This window comes from Mytilus trossulus, chromosome 1, assembly GCF_036588685.1.
Source record: "Mytilus trossulus isolate FHL-02 chromosome 1, PNRI_Mtr1.1.1.hap1, whole genome shotgun sequence".
NCBI classification, from domain to species: domain Eukaryota; kingdom Metazoa; phylum Mollusca; class Bivalvia; order Mytilida; family Mytilidae; genus Mytilus; species Mytilus trossulus.
The window spans coordinates 103,155,397-103,175,955 of record NC_086373.1 but is presented as its reverse complement, the minus strand read 5'-3'; the positions used below and the strand labels follow the sequence as shown (position 1 = coordinate 103,175,955).

The 20,559-nt window shown below is 31.0% G+C and overlaps 1 protein-coding gene across 2 annotated transcripts; it reads right to left on the bottom strand.

Moving 5' to 3' along the window:
• Positions 1–382: 382 nt before the first annotated feature.
• LOC134694518 (putative ferric-chelate reductase 1) lies at positions 383–19,543 on the bottom strand. Of its 2 annotated transcripts, XM_063555533.1 has the most exons (13): positions 19,409–19,543; positions 15,618–15,680; positions 13,698–13,889; positions 10,288–10,383; positions 9,240–9,390; positions 7,696–7,800; positions 6,983–7,098; positions 5,900–5,986; positions 5,246–5,320; positions 4,722–4,821; positions 3,642–3,782; positions 3,187–3,254; positions 383–2,669 (listed from the first exon to the last, which is right to left on the bottom strand). In XM_063555533.1, exons 2-13 carry the CDS (start codon positions 15,669–15,671, stop codon positions 2,562–2,564), a joined length of 1,293 nt encoding a protein of 430 aa, XP_063411603.1. In that variant the 5' UTR covers positions 15,672–15,680; positions 19,409–19,543; the 3' UTR covers positions 383–2,561. The 2 variants fall into 2 exon arrangements, with proteins under 2 accessions (XP_063411603.1, XP_063411610.1); XM_063555540.1 differs by lacking the exons at positions 15,618–15,680; positions 19,409–19,543 and adding an exon at positions 15,325–15,408.
• Positions 19,544–20,559: the final 1,016 nt, after the last annotated feature.

Below are 20,559 nucleotides of genomic sequence, written 5' to 3'. Positions count from 1 at the left end.
CATTTTGACTTTTTTCAGATTCTTGTATGTTTTTCTTATATTTGTAAATTATAATTCTCTCTGTATTTTAAGCCTCTTTTAAAATCAGAACCATATGGTAGACACAAATTTAATTGTTGTACACATTTTTCTTGAACTAGGTTAAAAAATGTAAGATTTGACTTTCCAAATAAGTACCCACACTCTCTAAATCACCATACTATGAGCTTTACACGTCTTTGAATCCAGTAAATAACAAAATACACATATCAGGATACTGTACTTCAAATATGATACTAATATACATCTAAATTCATAGTGTTGACTATTGTGTCTATCTACCATGAAAACTCAGATCTTGAAAGGATCTTACATTGAAAATGTTTAAATCAATGGAAAAATGTTGTGCTTGTCAAAAAAGTTTATTTCCCAAAATACAATATATAAATCGATAAAACCTTTATATAAAACATCTGTATATTGAAACTCTATCAAAAGTTTAGAAAACATATTTTCACAATAATGGTCAACTACCATACTTAACAAAATTTATCACCAGTACCTAATTTAAACATTGCTTCATCTACTAATAGTATCCACCAAAATCTATCCAACCAATGTTCACAGAACACTTTAATTTCTTATTCAATTATTATAATTTAAAAAGTCTACACAAAAAAAAGACTGCTTTTAGTGGTTATCTGGGATACCACCTTCCACATAAATTGCTGTTACAAAATAAACGTAAATTCATCATCTTATGCATACAACATGAAAACGTTCAGAAGAAATTTACAGTTTTCAGGTTCAAAGCCACTTAGTGGCTTCAAACATCAGATTTCATTCATATATATGATAAAGTAAAAAAAGAGCAATAACTCTGGTAAGTTGGTTGAACAAAAGGATTTCATTAAAAAAAGAGCAATAACTTTGGTAAGTTGGTTGAACAAAAGGATTTCATTATAAAAAGAGCAATAACTATGGTAAGCTGGTTGAACAAAAGGATTTCATTATATATAAAACAATTTGTTACTTGTATAGTAGTAACTGTCTTGGTGGTCTGGATCTTAAGTGAGAGAGGTATAAATGTTTTCAAACCTAAGTCATGTCAAACCAAAGGCTATAAAATTGATAAGACCAGAAGCCAATTTTGGGAAGTACGTACTTACAGACGTACAAGGGTAACAGTTACACTTAGTATAATTATGTTAAAAAAGTTGTTACTCATGTAAAAAATTAATCAACACCTCCATTTACAAACAGGCTTATTCCGAGGGGATTCAAAAGGATATTTTCCATGAATAACATAAAATATATATTGCTGCTAACCTTTGTATAATTTTTATCAGTATGGTGAAAAAGTAAATAACATGAAAAAACCCATATATATAACATAACACTAGTGACCAGCACCTATGGCATACACATATCTAAATTCTCATTCACCAAGAATAAGATTTTATAAAAATAAAATCTTAAACAAAAAATATCTTCTTAAGTTTTTATATATAGTCTTTTTAAGTAAGGTAACATAATTATTCAAAATATTTCAACCACAAGTTATACTGTGTCTTTCTCTAGTTCTACCGTGCTGAAAATAGTACATAGATTATCTGTTACACTAAACTGAAACCAATCCTTCATTTTATATAAGGTCATATAATCTAAAACCAGTAGTATTTTGTAAAATTTGTAAAGTTTTGCTACAGGGTGTACACTTTTATGTATTTCCAAAGTTGACTCTATTAAGAAAAATATTTAAAAAACATATTAAAAATATAATAAAAACTACATGCAAGCTCTTCAAAAGTGTAGATATAAAACAAATGTTTATCAGAGGTATTTTATACATTCTTGTACAGTGCTTGATTCTACAAGATTTAATCAATCACTGTATAATATCAGATGATGATAACTGGTACAACAGGAATTTTTAACAACCTTGAATGGATATACAACCTTTGAATTGTTGGCTTCATGTCCTAAGGGAGTTTGATGAGTATAGATGATAATTGGAATGGAGTCTATTGTATATAATATCATTCAGAAATTTAGAGCTTAAAAGTGGACGATGTATCTATTTGAAAAATCAACTATTGAATTATAAAATCTTAAATTTTGTACAATATGAATCATATTATATATTTTAGATGATTTATCTCTAAAAATGTTTTTCTTAAACTCAAGTTTTACATTTTCGAAATGCAATAAAGTTTTGACAAAAAAATGTTCAGTTTATCAAGGGAACTAATCCAAGTCAATCGCAAATTCTTTGATTTATACCAGTTCAAAACAATGTCAGAACACACACTCTTTATAATGGATAAAAAAACTCTAAAGTAAACAATTGTAAAAGTATAAATATTTACCACAAGTTTGTTTTAGCTATTTTCTCAGTAGAAGTTCATTCAAAGACTATAAAAATATATGTTTAAGTATGAGTAGATGATAACATTTCTAAAAGAAAAAAGTTATATGTATAATTGCAATTCAAGATGTAGTGAGTTGAAACCAAGGTAAAAAATCCTAAGGATAAATTTTTATCTATAATCTACATGTTCTTCTTCTGTTTATATTGATCATTAAATATAAATAGAGAGATCCATAGAAACCAATATAATGAGGGCTATGGCGAAAAGACAGATCACAGTAATGTGGATTCCAAGGATAGTCTTCTTCACATTGTACTCCTGAAAAAGTTAAAATATATATCTTAATTACAGTTATATGGTACAACACTATAGGTGCGGACACAGACTTGTGTTGTACACCATAATTATGAAGAACTGATTATCATGGTTCCAAATCTATAAAATGAAAAGGCATCCAGGATAAAATTTAAAGGAAGAGATATAGTCAGTCAAGAAGTATGTCTCTATTCCTTAATGATGCTCAGAACATCTTACCCTGCATAACTAATGCTTTCTGATAGCGTTTAAAGCATTAACTGAGAATGATGAATTCTACTCCCAGTGTATGTTATGTATTGAGACAGATTAATGTAAATTCAGAGTAACCTTAGCAGATACCATGCATGATAATTTACCTTTCAATCGTTGTTTCCCCCCATGTTAAACAGTTTGGAAATGATGTACCTCACAGAGAAACATGAATAATGAAAAATACTTATAAATTTATAAAATTCAATGATTCTCATTCCTCATATATATCATGTTGAAGAAGTGAAAGAAAATGTTTTAAACTTACAGAATCTTGCTTCGTATCTTGTTTCGACAGACTGTCCCTTTCTCTCATCTCGTATGCTTCAGATGCACCTGAAAGGATTACAATAGAAATTTAATGTTTTATCAATTGGCTGTGAGATGGTATTTATATGACTAGGGTAAACAGTTTTGTCAATCATTACATTCATTCAATGGAATCAAGATTTTTACAAGGTCAATAGATTAAAACTACATCAGCATCAAATTTAAAAATCAAGATAAAACAAAATTTTACAGTTAAACCTCAACTTTTATTACTTTCATTCATAGTTTTACAACTAATATATTCAGAGCTATTAACATTAAGTTTTCACATACACCGAATAAATATAGTAAATTGAAATCCTAATGTTGACCCAAAGTCTAACTTTCTGGTTATTCATATTCCATAGCATTCAAATTTTGAACAAAGAAAATATAAAAATAACTCATACTTACTTTTTCTTCTTGACACACAGTCATAAATTTCCAGGACAAATTCTATGAGAAATTGGTAAACAGCATAAGCTACCACAACATATACCACCCAAATTGGCATCTGCATTGCATCTAATAATACTCCAATTAAAATGTTCAGTACTGAAAAAAAATAAAGACAAAGCATAAACTAACAATTATATAGTTTAAGTTCTCCATTTTCATGCTACATCTTCATTCTGTGATCTCAATTATAGCTTTAGAAACTAAAGACTCTAAAGAGCTTGTGTTCACAGGTCTCCTGGAACTATGTGCATTTGAAACATTGGCCACTCTCTAATATTAAAGACAAGAATATAATTCAGGACTTAAATCTCTTTTTTGTTGCTCTCGTTTTGATGATGATCTTTTTTTTAAATTTCTTTCATCTACTAAAGTTTGCCCTAAATAAAAAGGTGTAATAAAAGAAAATCAAGGGAAATAACTTCTGTAAGACATAGACTTTCAGCTTTTGATTTGTTGGTCCTTTTGTCAATCAACTCTAGCTGATCTTATTTGCTGTTAACAGTCACAATAGATATGTGTAACCTGCCAAATGACAATTAGGACTGCCGTATGATTTTAGACATACCGGAATGTAAATAAAGGAATAAAGGTTCTATTTGTAATGCATAAGAATGGGAATAACAGTTCTGTTATTGAAGAGCTGCCTCTGTCTATTCACAATTGGTTTGTTGCAAATGTAGTTTGACTGGCAACCGTTTAGAGAAGACAATAATACTGTTATTTCCATTCATATCCATTATAAAAAGAAATAGTAAAATGGAGCTTGTAAAAATGTACAAATTTAAGATAAAATAAATTTCAAAACTTTAAGAACAATTTTGGAGCATAAATGTCATGGCAAAACATGATGTCATCCAAATTCAGACAATATCTCAGTGGTTTTTTTTTTTATTATATTATGTTTTATTATCAAACATTTGTGGATTCCATCAATTCAATATAGCAGCTCCAAAACATGTCAATTGTGTATTTGATGGGTAAAATTGAGCCAATGAAAAAAATGTTATATAAAGATTGTATTAGAATATATCTTACCTCCTAGGAAATGTGAGACAATGCCTACTCCCCAATGAGCCCAATTAAATATAATTCTGTTGTTATCTCCTGGGTGTGGTCTAAACACAGCCATCACAGGCTGAAAAACAGAAATATAACAATTAATATGTAGGTTATTATATTATTTGTAAATATGATAATCTGTTAAAGTAAATTTGTAAACTAAGACCTTCTGCTGTTGTCTGCCATATGGTTGGGTTGTTGCCTCTCAGAAAGATTCCCCATTCCCCATTTCCATTCTCAATTTTATTAAATTGTTTATGTTAGTATTTTTTTTTATCATAATATTGTTCTTTTTGTTCTTGTAAATATTGGACAGTCAATATTCCACAAGACTATTTCCTGCTTCTGAGCTACTGATATTATATCTGAAACAGTTAAAACATTTTTAAACTATTATTTTTTGTATTTAATTTATGATGCAATTTACATAAAAAAAAATGTTTATATTAATACTGGTATAAATTGTTATAAAAAAAGGTTTGTCTCTAATGATATGATACCTGAATGATTGCCAAACACATGACTATAATACCAATGAAAGGATGTGCTTTCTTGAAATCTGAATCAGACTCGATCTGAAAATAGATATCATTCATACATAAGTTACTAAGATGCAGCTTCTAACTATATTTTGAATCCAAATATCTGTATATGAATTAAAAAAGAAAAAATATAGAGCGGTAAGATTGACACAAATGGCACTTGTAAAAGTTAAAATCATCATCATACTTAATACAAAAACAAGAATGTGTTATAAGTACACAGATGCCATCTATCATTTTCTATGTTCAGTGGACCTTGAAAATGGGGTAAAAACTCTAATTTGGCTTTAAATTTAAAAGATCATATCATAAGGAACATGTGTACTAACTTTTAAGTTGATTGGTTTTCAACTTCATAAAAAACTACCTTGACCAAAAACGTTAACCTGAATAGGGACAGACAAAAGGACGAACAAACAGATGGACAAACAGACACACAGACCATAAATGGGGCATAATAAATGGAGCATAAAAATTGACTTTTGTTTTTAACTATTCTATTGTAATTATTACTGGCCTACATATTTAAAATTTATAATGCAAATTTTTTTTTCTACAGCACATATAACAACTTTATTCAGTGGTAGTTTTCTTAAAAATAAATAAATAAACCTCCTGGAATGTTCCTCTGTCCACAAAAATGATGGTAAATCCAGCAATACAGAATAATACAGCTAGAACCATAACACCCCTGTGTAGCTGAAAACAATACAATATTAGGTGAATTGATTAGCAGGATATTACATATGGGGTGAGAGCACCATATACATTGCATTTGGTCACTAGCACACTTGTAAGCAATTTATCTTACTGACTATATTAACATGTAGTATTTAGATTGTAAACAATCAAAGTGATCAAATCTATAATAGTATACACCTAGTTTTAAGAACCTACTCCCATTGGTCATTACAAAAACAAATGCCAACAATAACAACTTGTTAGCTTTAAATGTGTTTTTTTTTTAAATCTATTTCAATCATTCATCAATTGCATTGTCTGTTGAAACCTTTCAGATTTTTCCTTAACACTGTGTTGGTTTTAAATTAAGGACATAATTCCACAACTAACCGTGTATTGAAATAAGCCATACCAACTAACCCCATATGAAATATGCACAATTTCCACACAGTTGCTTTAACCCTTTCCTCCATAATGACGCCTTTTGACGCCACCCCCTTTACTCCATAATGACGCCTTTTGACGCCTGCATAGTCCCTTACTTGAAACGTCTCAACGACTAAAAAACTTCATCACTCATAATAAAAGTTGTATTTAATAGCAAGAGTATATTTATGAGAATGTTTGACTGGAATTTCCTTGATGAAATATTTGTTTTGGCAATGCTTTAATAATTTAAACCTGCTGAATTTTTTCTTATTGAAAAAATCCTATGCAAATCAAGTATTTTAATAAAAAGTATCCATGAAGGAAAGGGTTAAACCAATTTTATGCCTAGAAATGTAATCTAAACTGACTGGCATGACATACAATATTCCCTTGATTGTCATGTTAATCACTCGAAACCCCCATTCTAATTTTGATAACCACACAGGTAGATGGTAAGCCTCATCAAAAAAATTGTTTAAAAGCCTCACATGAAATTCATGATCATAGTGATAAAATGTTCTGTGTTACACTTATTATAAGATAATATGTTGACAAGTTTATTCTAATGGTAGGTTTCTATCTTACCGTGAACCAAACTTTTTCCCCAAGAAACTTTTTCTCTAACCAGACCGGTTTATAATATCTTGCTACAACAACTCCAATACTGGCACATAATATCCAGGCACTTATCATCATGATACCTGAAATTATAATATATTACAGGTTTATCATTGCCAATGCAACAGAGACATTTCTGATTATTTGCTGGATTGCTGTCTAGATTTATTACAGGTAAAAAGTAAAAAAACTAGAGGATTGCAAGAGCCTGTGTCGCTCACCTGTCTCTACTTTGTTTTTGGAAATCATTCTAAATAGATAAAAATCATAGCAGATATCCAAATAATGATTAAGGCCAAACTTGGTTAATTATTGGCTCCATCATAAAAAACATCCTGGCGGTCATGTTGTACAGTTTGGGCAACGAAGTCGCAACACTTCATCAGCACCTCATTAGGAACATTTATGCCATGTTTTTTTGTTCTTAATCAATTTAAAATTTTATGTTTCTGAATTCTGAGATGTTATTCATTATAAAAAAGGGTAATTTTTCAGTGTTTTGGGCCATAAACTAAAATACTTTCTAGATAAAACCATACCTATATTTTTTTTCCTAAACACATGTTTATTAAAATTTTATTATTTTAATGATGAGCTTGAGATTGATACAGTTTCTCTTTTTCTTTTGATTTGACTCTATTTATTATATGTGTTAACCATTCTGCTGTAAGTTTTCTTACCATGAAGTTTCAACATAATATTCTGTGGTGATCCACCTATGACATCATACTTTTGAAGATCAACTTTCTCTGAAGATATCTTGGGTGTGATGCTATGCTTTTTTTCTGAAAATTACAAATGATAAATAGAAAGCATTATTTACTTTTCTTGATTTTTTAATTTTATATACCCAATAATTCTTGCACTAGACCATATCAAGTTTTTGCATTTTCGCCAAAAAAAATGGTTTTAATGAACACCATTCGTGAGTTTAGGGTCATCATTACTTCCCACTCATTTTAAGTGAGTGTGTAAACAAATATATGCCATATTGCACAAATTATTCATCAAATTAACTTCTTATAGTTGATAATCAGCATTAATGCCTAGGGAATTGTAAAGTAGCTTTGAAACAAACATTTTTCTAGTTTATCCTGCATAGTAACAATCAGGAAGACATTTGAAGAACTTTAATAGTGCTAAGATACAGGCAATCCCCTCTATCTGGTTAAAAACATCATAAAGGCATAATTGACAAACTCATCCAGTGAAGAACATAACTCAAAAGTGGACTTTAAAATCTTGGTGCATTTATGGTGTTTTATGTGTTCACCTTTTCTGTTAAAAATTCCCATCAGAAATAAGACAAACATATATATCTGCACCTTTTCATACGGATCTCTTTCAAAGAAGAGCAGTGCCATAAAGATTGGAAATTTTTTTACTTTAATTTGTTCAATTGCCATAATATCCAACCAATTAAAATGCAGGAATACAGTGGTTGAAATTCTCATATTTATTTTCATAGCACTGAAGCCAAATACATATAATTATATTGTGATTTTTTTATGCTTTGTAGGATTTGTCCCTCTATTATTAGTTATGTTAGTAGGTATATGAGTATAGTTATAATTGAAAAATCCAGGAACATAGGTTTAAGTATTAAAACACACTTTCTATCTTATAAATAACTATTTAAAAGTTTTTGATGACAAGTATTATAGATGACCTAAACAAGGTACCCTCCTTAGCATTCAATGACAAAAATGATTTCAGTTCGAAACAAGCTGAAGGAAAACTGGAGAAATAAATTCCAAAAAGTCAAAATCATTTAAGCCATAAACATCTTCAATCTACCAATCTGTCAATTCTAAAAATTTTGAAGAAAATGGTTGGAGTTAAAATACCACCAGGTATAAATACCCTCTTTTATGTCTTTTCAGCTGGACAGTTTTAAGAGTCAAGAGGTTTCTAAACCTGTAATAGTGATTTTTATAAGTTTCAAGCATTTTACCCGATAGCTAGAGAATATTGAATGTAACAATGTATGAATAATAATTCTTAAAGAAATTTGTTCCAAAGCAATTAACATAGAACATTATTTAAATATCAAAATTGAAATTAAAAGAGACAATAACACAACCAAACAGCAGAAACAGCCCAAAACCACCAATGGGTCTTCAACACAGCAAGAAAATTGCACCAAGACCTGTGTTTCAGCGGGCCCATAACCATAAATTGTTATGTGATTGAGTCCATGGAGTTAAAATGAAATTTTACTTACTACTAGCTTGATTCCATTCTCCTGTTCCAAAGAACATATACCAGTCTGTATCAAAATCAATTCCTGCTGCGTTACTCTTCTCAGCTTCAAATGAACACATCAAAATCCCTGACGAGTAACTGTTTGTTTTTATTGTAATCCAGGAATCTCTCTGGAAATATCAATTCAAATTCAAAAACAAAATGGTTGTATTTTTTTTTAAAGAATATCAAAATCTGCTTATATAACTTTGACCAAACCAATTTAAAACAAGGTTTCTGAACTTTCATCCTCAATTTCTTTGAAACAAACATTATTTAAAATAATCTGAAAGTTTATTCATATATTTCAATCAGAAAATTTACCATAATGAATAAATGATTTGAACCTTTTTGAAGACTACTATCAGTTGAACAATCAGATAATTTTACTTGAATAAACTATTGAACTATGGGCCCTTTTTACAAAGATTTAACTTCTATCAGATACTCTTACTTACATAAGCTATTGTACTTTTACTTTGCCAATCAATTGTAGATATTTTACAATGACCTGCATGACTACAATCAGTTACATAATCAGATATTTCTAAGGGGACAAACAGAGGGTCTCAGACTTTAAATTTCTCTAACTTAAATTCCCACTTCCCTCCCTCCCATTTAATACCTATTCCATTCTACTTTACTCAAACTTCTGTCCCCTTTACTCTCAGACTAAAATCATACCTGCCAACTGTCACTATTTGCGGGGGATTACCTCTATGGAGGCTTCCAAATTAATTTTTTTAAGAACAATCATGTCCACAATTTTAACAAAACAATTAATTTTACAATGAATTGAGGCTTATAACAGTATGAAGAAGCCAATAAACAACATTACACTGTATTTGAAGGCCCCCTTGAAGTTTTTATGAGCATGGCAGCCATCTTGCACGCAAAACCCCCATGGGCATTTTGAAAACTTGGCAGGTATGTAAAATCCTTCAAAAATATTTTTTCTCAAAATATACAGTTCCCTCATTCACATTCTCATCTTCTCAAACTTCTGTCCAACCATTAAGTCTACTTACTGGAGATATTTGAAGATTGAATCTGGCTGGGTTTGTGGACCTTTCTACTAGGACCTGAGTACCATCTGTTATGCAATCAAAAACAGAGTCTGATCCCTGAAAAATTCAAACATGCATGTTAGCAATTGGTAAATCTATACATCATGTATATTAAGAAAATTTCACTAAACTATATTCAGTACATTGAATATATCTTTCAATCATTGATCGATGAGAATTTGATTATCTGGACATAAGAACTTTATATTTTTAATCAAAAAATTTCACCTCTTTGAACTACTAGTATGTACCAGTATATGTTTGAATAATATAAATGTAAAAGGATATTTAAGGCTGTATCATACTTCTTAGCTTTAGACTTTTTTTTGTATATTAACAAAACCATCTTACTCATAATCCAACATAGACTCTTACTGGAAACCTCACCATGAATGTCAATTACTGTAGATACATTATTTTTCTTTGGATAAAAACGTTCTTGGATTTTGTTTTACAAAATTTCAACAGGCTTGTTATCACATATTGGCAAAACCACAAAATCAAATATCCACAAAAGTGTAAAAGAGGAACGAAAGATACCGAAGGGACAGTCAAACTCATAAATCTAAAACAAACTGACAACGTCATGGCTAAAAATGATAAAGACAAACAGACAAACAATAGTACACATGACACAACATAGAAACAAAAGAATAAACAACACGAACCCCAACAAAAACTAGGGGTGATCTCAGGTGCTCCGGAAGGGTAAGCAGATCCTGCTCCACTTGTGGCTTCCGTCGTGTTGCTTATGTGATATCAAATCTGGTAAATAGTCTAATTCCGTAGGTCACATTCATGAAAGGGAAGGGGATGGTAGTTACGACGTAAGGAACATATCCGATATCATTTGTGAAACGGTTATTCCATAATGGTCAACCTACTCTTGAAGGCGTCCGTAAAATTTATGAAGGGATGATTTCAACTTCACCATTTAAAACTCTTGGTTTAATAGCTTCCTTTTAGCAGCAACCCTCTATCAAGACAAGAGTGCACACACTGAAATGTTTGCCTTCTTTACTAATCATTGATATTATGTTGATAGTCCTAAGTATAAAGCTTTATTACAACTGTCACATAAACTTAACAAAGACTAATGAACCATGAAAATGAGGTCAAGGTCAGATGAACCATGCCAGGCAGACATGTACAGCTGACAATGCTTCCACACATTAAATATAGTTGACCTATTACTTATAGTTAAAGAAAAATAGACCAAAACACAAAAACTTAAAACTGTGCATTTAACAGTAAAATAAAGGTCATGGTCAAATAAAACTTGCGGGACTGACATATAGATCATAAAATATTTCCATACACCAAATATAGTTGACCTTTGGCATATAATATTAGATAAAAAGACCAAAACTCAAAAACTTAACTATAACCACTGAACCATGAAAATGCGGTCAAGGTCAAATGACATCTGCCCGCTATATATATACATCTTACAATCATTCCATACAACAAATATAGTAGACATATTGCATAAAGTATAAGATAAACAGACCAAAACACAAAAACAAAACTATAACCACCGAACCATGAAAATGAGGTCAAGGTAAAATGACATCTGCCCGCTAGACATATACACATTACAATCATTCCATACAACAAATATAGTAGACCTATTGCATAAAGTATAAGAGAAACAGGCCAAAACACAAAATCTAAACTATAACCACTGAACCATGAAAATGAGGTCAAGGTCAGATGACACCTGCCAGTTGGACATGTACACCTTACAGTCCTTCCATACGCCCAATATACTAGCCCTATTGCTTATAGTATCTGAGATATGGACTTGACCACCAAAACTTAACCTTGTTCACTGATCCATGAAATGAGGTTGAGGTCAAGTGAAAACTGTCTGACAGGTATGAGGACCTTGCAAGGTACGCACATACCAAATATAATAATCCTATTACTTATAATAAGAGAGAATTCAACATTACAAAAAATCTGAACTTTTATTTCAAGTGGTCACTGAGCCATAAAAATGAGGTCAAGGACATTGGACATTTGACTGACGGAAAGTTCGTAACATGAGGCATCTATATATAAAGTATGAAGCGTCCATGTTTTCCGCTGCCGCCACCACCCCCGCCGCCCCCGCTAACGTAGCTGCCGGATCACTATCCCTATGTCAAGCTTTCTGCAACAAAAGTTGCAGGCTCGACAAAAATTTGATAGGAAATGCAAGCACGGGAATATCATATCAATTGGGAGATATATACACCGTATGCAGGTGCTACTGGAATGTTGCTACTTAGAAATGGAAAGTTCGCAATTTGTTGTAAGTGTTGCTCAATCAAGGGAAATTGAAACTGAAGAAAATAAATGAATCTACAGTAGTAATGATTTGGGATTTATGGCATTTTCTTAGAAGTATTGTTCTCTCTTGAATATAGACTGAAGACTGCTAACCTCACCATGAATGTCAAATAGAAGTTGCATGGGATTGATGCCATTATCTTAGATTGGTTGTACTCTCTTGAATATACTGTGGATTCATTATTATTCGTTGGATACCAATTTTCGTGGGTTTTGTGGGTACAGGTGAACCACGAATTCAAATGTTCAATGAATATCATATTTTCAACAGGCTTTGTATACAGAGAGTGGCGAAACCACGAAATCAAATATCCACGAATATGTAAGTTTTCAGTAATCCACAAAAATTGATACCCACGAAAATAAATGAATCCACGGTAGACTAAAGACTGCTAACCTCACCATGAATGTCAAATAGAAGTTGAATGGGATTGATGCCATTATCTTAGAAGGATTGTTCTCTCTTGAATATAAACTAAAGACTGCTAACCTCACCATGAATGTCAAATAGAAGTTAAATGGGATTGATGCCATTATCTTAGAAGGAGTGTACTCTCTTGAATATAGAGTAAAACTAAAGACTGCTAACCTCACCATTAATGTCAAATAGAAGTTGAATGGGATTGATGCCATTATCTTAGAAGGATTGTTCTCTCTTGAATATAGACTGAAGACTGCTAACCTCACCATGAATGTCAAATAGAAGTTGAAAGGGATTGATGCCTTTATCTTAGAAGGATTGTACTCTCTTGAATATAGATTCAGAATGTTAATCTCATCATGTCACAATTCTGTTTCACCTTGCCACATACTGTGTCTGTTCAAAGTTAGGGGCCTTTTTTAAAATAGTTCAGTGGTTGTCCGTGATTCATGTCTGTCATATTTGTTTTTAATACATAGTTTTGTTACAAATTGGCCATGAGTTGTGTCATGATTTTTTTTTATATCAGAGCCTATTATAAATGTGCCTTGTTTAATGAAGTTAAATGTTTACATTACATATTGATAGGGTTTAGTTTACACAATATAAATTATACCATTTTCTCATCACTGGACAGACCCACAGATATCCAGTCACCACCACTAGATAATGAAGCCAATGAAGCCTTCATACTGATCTCCATCTTTGTTCCCACCTCTCTCCATGTGACTTCAAATGTACAATCCCCTGAACAATCACTATAGCATCCTACACTGGAGCCACACTCTGTATTCTGTTTAAATGCCACCTAGTATAAAAGTGTTATTTTAATCACTGCAGACAGTAATGTAACATTCTCAATATATATTTCTCACATCTTTAAGCATGGTTATATTGTGACCTTAGAGTCATTGAATGTACTAAGGTAAAGTAAAGTGATAAGCAAGTCTCCATTCATACATTTGTTAACTTATGTGGAAGTGAAACAACAACTAATTGCATTGATTCTGCTGACAGGAAGCTGTGTTCCCCTCTCCTTCCTAGACAAATCTGGATCACTTAAAACAAATTTATATAATTCTTTTTGTACACATTCTTGAACACATTGATATTTTTTTATGTTTTGTTGAAATGCAGCAATTCTGTCATTTTTATCTTTATATAATATATATCCAAATGTTTTCTTGACCTCAGTATTATTCAGTACTTGATGTTTGTATAGACATCTGTCTATTGTGTTTGCCCTTATGTTGACCTTGAGAGGTCTTTTTGAGTTCTTTTACGTTGGGTTGTGTTACATTAACATATACCTATACATCTCCCTTTATTGATTGTTTTTTGCTATATGTCCAGTGGCAAATATGTCATGCATGTTCAGGAAAAAACACATTGACAATAAATACAATAGGTATTTCCTGCAAAGGGGGTTGACCAGGATGGAGGCCAGAAAACTGGAATGCTATCAGAAAATAGGAATATGGTGGATAGGCACAGTATTTTAATATATATAATTTTTATTATTATACAACTCGTCTAAACATCAACCCAACAATGTTAGATCTGTAAATTTGCCTTGCATTTTTTTGTTCTTCCCTCAACGGGATTCGAACCCATGCTACTGTGATATCGTGACACCAAATCGCCTGCACTGCAGCCGTCCCGCTAGACCACACGACCACCTGGGCTCTACTTAAATAAAGCTTTCAGTGGCCATGTGTTACCTTTCCTCATCAGTTTTAATCTAGCGGGGTACTACAGTACATGATATATAAGGCATGGGTTTGAATCCCGGCGAGGGAAGAACACTTTACAAATTTACAGATCTAACATTGTTGGGTTGATGTATAGACAAGTTGTTTATACATAATGTACACAGCCATGTATCACCATCATTGATGGCGATCCGATGGATACATCTGTTGTAGAGTTGTCACTGACTCAGACGTAATTATAATTTTTATTATTGATATGGAGTTAAAGATTAATAGGACATAATCAGTGAGTTTGAATGACCATATCTATTTTGTTATTGTTTAGTTAAAGGTTAGTCAAACCCAACAGCAAAGAAATAACAAAAACTTCTGATGAATAAGTGTGAAATCAGCAAAATTCAAGTAAAAAAATCATTAAAGTTTAGTATTTGCTTTCAGTATTGAAATAGTTTTTCAATGAATTCATAGTATCTAGATAAAGCAAATAATCTGTGTTTTATTGTGTTGAACTCTAAATAAATAAATACTCACTAGTGATTTACTCAGTAAACAAACTGCAAGTACATAATATACCCCTCCCCCTTTTCTGTGTTTTGATTGTGTTCAACTCTAAATAGATAAATACTCACTAGTGATTTACTCAGTATACAAACTGCAAGTACATAATATACCCCTCCCCCTTTTCTGTGTTTTATTGTGTTGAACTCTAAATAAATAAATACTCACTAGTGATTTACTCAGTAAACAAACTGCAAGTACATAATATACCCCTCCCCCTTTTCTGTGTTTTGATTGTGTTGAACTCTAAATAGATAAATACTCACTAGTGATTTACTCAGTATACAAACTGCCAGACAGTAATATACAAATCTTCCCATGGTTTATACCTGAAATTAAAAAAAAAACAACACATAAATAAATAAGATTATCACCTTGTTGTAATGAAGTCTGAAATTCTTTTTCATATGAAATATTAAGCTCACAGCAATATGATTTAAAGAGGTATGGTCATACATGCATGGTTATGTGCCCCTAAATTGTACTAGATAATAATCATATCAAAGTATGAAACATTAAACAGGGATATGCAGGGCATTTTCCACAGGGTTAAATGTACACATTTTTTTGCTGCTGCAAAGGAAGAAAAATACACAGTAAAAATGATACCTTTGATAATGGATATCTAGAACAATTCAAATTGTTTTGAATGAAAAATAGCAACCCAACACATTTAACTGAAAATTATTTCTTCCATTAAAAAATATCATACCTACATCTGGAGAAAAGACAGCAATCAAATTTGAAACATTTTAAAGACATCAAGAAACAAAGTCATTGTACAGTTTTCACCTAGCTATCACTTATAGGTTGCACTTTGTAAATACAGCTGTTTTTCAAAACATGCCTCTTTTGGGGAAAACTTGAATATTCATAGAAATTTTATTTATTTTAAATACTGGTTCCCAGTTATGCTCTCTGTGTTCCATCTCACAGAGACATACATTGGCAATGTAACCAGTAAATAAACATGTGCATATTGTTTAAATTGAAATTTGTGGTAACCTTTCATTCGAGGTAGGGGTAGTTAAAAAAATTAGTGTTAGCTTAAACTCTTGAGAAGTTCAGGGCATATAAACGTCAAAAATATGCTGCACAGCCCTATAGTTTTACCTTTGAATAAATTGTGATGCATATGAACATTCAATTCTAGGATAAGATTTTTTTTCAAAACTTCATAGTAAAAGTGGTACAGTTTTAGTCGTAAAAGGAGTTCCTATGGGTAATTGCATTGTCAAAATTTTGGACACTTTAAGTGTCCATTTCATTTGATTCTGTTAGTTTATGGAAAAGATTCAAGCTCAAATATCAAAATTTTTCAAGAATGTTACTATTCAGATGGTTTTTTGTCAAAAATAAAAGTGACCGCATCTGTGTTCATCCTTAACCTTTATATATATTATGTATTATCATCAAATACAACCTACATTTCAATATTAAGAATGAACACTAATGCGACAACATTCATTTTAGATGGAAACCATCTAAAATTTAACTAAAATGCTAAAATTGTGAAGATTTCAGTAATTCAGCATGACTTAATAATGCAAGTACCCGAAATATGTATATTGTATTGCAAAAACCGCCCATATTTATGTAGCAGAAGCATTTTACTTTCAAATAAATAACTAAAAGTTTACATTTTAACAATTTTGTAAAACTGCTATATTTTGGGCCAAAAAATGGGTCTTACTGGACCTTCTCCTTTGTTGACATACTGCATACCACAATAACAAAACAGAAATTGCAGAATACAGTACAAGTGGGGATAGTGGGAAAGCTTTTGAAAAAGTCAGTTTTTGTCTACAAATCAGATCAAAATTGATATAGGACAAAAAATAGTAACAACTGATATAATTGACTGTGGGTGTAAAGTACTGATTACTGTTATAGTTTATTGTAACCTGATTCTACCCATACTCCATTTAATTAAAGTTCTGAACTTCAGACTTATTTATATACCTTGCATAATGTCTGCAATAACCTAAGTACATCAGTAGTTGTTAAGAATTAAGATAATTATCATTTGCTGCCCACAAATGTAACAGCTTATGCCAGTTAATTATTAATGAAAAATAAGCTGAAAACAATTTTAGCTAAGTTTGTGACTGACCGTGTGATTTTTATTTATTCTGATAAATGTGACAGACAAGACTACTTCAACTGTCTGGAAAATGTCATTTGGCTTCAAAAATACCAATTACATATACATGTACAAATTTACCAATACTATTTTATTAATTCAACAAAAGTGCATTTCTGCAAACATTTAATGTTGTTTGATGACAAAGGATTTACATTATTAAATTTATTCACATGTGACATTATCTGTTCTTATTCGACTAGGAAATAATTGCATTTTGTTGCGACAAATGAATCACATTTATTAAATTAAACTTTTTTTCGAGATGTGTCTCAGTTGAATGCAGCAATGGATGTCAAATGACCTACATAGTTGCTTAAATAGGAAATTGAGTCAAACTGAAGTCAGCTTCTCAATAGTGCAGATATCGGTCAAAGTTGTTGAAAACAAAAGTTTAAACTAGGGCACATATTTTTGTGCCTACCCACTGATTATGTACATTTTTTAAAAGACCTATTTTAGTGTTGATCTAACGACCCTCAAGTGTTAACACTTGGATTAAGTAAACATTAGTCAATCAATCTCAAGCTTTATAGTGGATGTTTGTCCTTTAAGGGAATCCATCAAATATTCCAAAGAAAATTTGAAAATAAAAAAAAATGTTATGATACATGTATTTTTCTGTTATATTATCCATACGAAAATTTCAAAATCAATTAAATTGTAATCAATATTGTCATGTTGAGAAAATTCATCTCTAGATAATCAATAGTCAAGTAAAATCATGAATTTTTGATATAATTTGTAATTTGAATACTTTGACAACCTTTATGTTAACTTAAAATAAAATGTTATCCAAGTTCTAAAATGAGTGAAGATGTATTCTTAACAGGCATATATATATATTGGTGGCCTTTGGGTGGTTTCTTCTCATTATTTGGGTTGTTGTCTCTTTGACACATTCCCTGTTTCCATTCTCTCAATTTTATATACTACAAGGTTATCGCAGTACAATCATCCAAGAGGTCAAACTGATATTAAAAAATGTACATTGTAAGAAGAAAGGCATCAACAAACACATGCACACACAGACCAGAAAAAAATAATGCCCTTACATTTATAGACAGGACATAAAACAATTATGACCAACAGAAACCATCATCAACTATTATAAGCTTCTGGCTTTTTACAGGCACATAAAAATGTCCTGGGCTAGGTACAGAGGAGGGTTTTAATTAATTTTTTTTTTTCAATTTTAAAAATTGGAATATTTGTTAATTTTGTTTTACTATTTTTATGGTTATTTTCACTAAAAAAATACATGGAAATGGGAATAAATCTTCTAATTTACTGAACACTGAAATTTAACAGTTCTATGAAAAGGTACCATTAAGTCATGTGAATTTCCCTCAATGTCTCATTTGATTGTACACATAGCTTACCCTCAACTATTTTACCTGTTAAAATATGTAGTTTTAAGTACTTAACTGAGGGGATTTAGAGATGATAGTAAATTACCCAGCTGGAAGCTTATACCATAATAACAATTTAACAGTTACTCAATGTGAATTACCCTTATTGTAGCTAATCAAAAACTATTTTACAGTTATGCTATGGGGTTTTGATCTATTAAGCCATAGGGATTCAGAAATAACTATTAATTTCACCACACGGTACTGGCAAACGAAAAAGTTACACCAAATTCTTTGTATGAAATTTTTGCCAATGAACAAAACAACAATATTTCCATTTTGCAACCTCAGTTTTAAATTATTCTTGAATAAAATAAGTATAATACAATGTCCTGTTTTATTTCTTTCTATCTTCAATGTTGTTCCAGATTACATATAACAAAATTTGATATACATCAATTGTTCTCCTGAGGCTAGTTCAGTTTGATTTTGTGTATTATACATTTTATTTCTAATAAGTTCTACAATATGATATCTCAAAATAATTCATCTTCATACATACTTGCACTAGACACCAGTAGAAATATTTGCAGCTTCCTTTACAAGAACAAATAATCCAAGACAGTCTATAAATCCATCAATATGTACTCAATCCAATATTTTACCAGTTTTTTAAGGTTGTCACGCCCAAAGGAATCTAAAAATAAGTGTGTGAGTATTTAAATCAATGTTTATAGAATGAAGTATTAAGGTCAATCAACCGAGACAGGTAAACATGAATTAAAAATCAAGTTACTGAAGCTTGAATGTTCTAAATGTTAACACTGAATGAACTGCCTACTTTTGTTGTCATGATAAATACATCACGATTCCTTTATAATAGGTATCAACATTCAATCTTTAAATAATTATTTGTAAATTTCCATTTTTATGATTAATATTGTTCAGATTATAATTGCTGACATATATGTCATACATGCAAGACTTTGTGTGGTGAGCTCAGACTCTTTACAAATCCTCTTGTTTGGATATTTGCTTATAAATTTCCAAGTTAATGCTCTCTTTAATGTGTCTGTATTAAATCATACAACACGTAGACAGGGATTTAATTGAATAAATAAATAATTTTGAATTAAAACTTTCTGTATTTCAAATTATATATTATGAATGCTATAAATACTGCTGTGGTACATGTACACCTATTTATTGAATACTTTTATATCATTTGACTAAACTTCAGTAAAAAAATAGATGTAAACTAATACAAGGATGAATGTATGAGAAGACACATGGAGAATGAGAGGGGAAATTTTATTTAATAAAAAAAAAACGTTTTTAATAGGACAATTTTACAAATAAGATACATCCTACAGTAGTATTTGTTTTCCACTTGACAAGTTTGGAAAACATGGAAAATAGGAAATCAAAAATTTGTATTGTGACATTTGTTCACTATAAATAAAATATGATTATCCTTTGTTCTTCAGTACTTATACAAATACTATAGCGATTCAGAGGCAGTTGAAAATTACAAAATCATGAATCATTGTTTAAAAGAATAATATTAATATTCCGGTCCTACTAAAATGCGCCCGGGAGCGCCCGGGGAAAGAAAAAGCGCCCGGGGAAAAGAAAAAGCGCCCGGAGAAGAAAATATAGCGCCCGGGGAACAGAAAAAGCGCCCGGGAGAAGAAAATAATAATAATTCATAAC

What these genes read in the sequence shown, in the direction of transcription:
- LOC134694518 (XM_063555533.1), bottom strand. Translation starts at nt 15,671, where the DNA reads ATGGGAAGATTTGTATATTACTGTCTGGCAGTTTGTATACTGAGTAAA. An exon ending in TGTCCAGTGATGAGAAAATG is followed by an intron (nt 10,384 to 13,697) that starts GTATAATTTATA and finishes TGAATTTTTCAG; the next exon opens with GGATCAGACTCTGTTTTTGA. An exon ending in TGTGTTTGGCAATCATTCAG is followed by an intron (nt 4,822 to 5,245) that starts GTATCATATCAT and finishes TCTGTTTTTCAG; the next exon opens with CCTGTGATGGCTGTGTTTAG.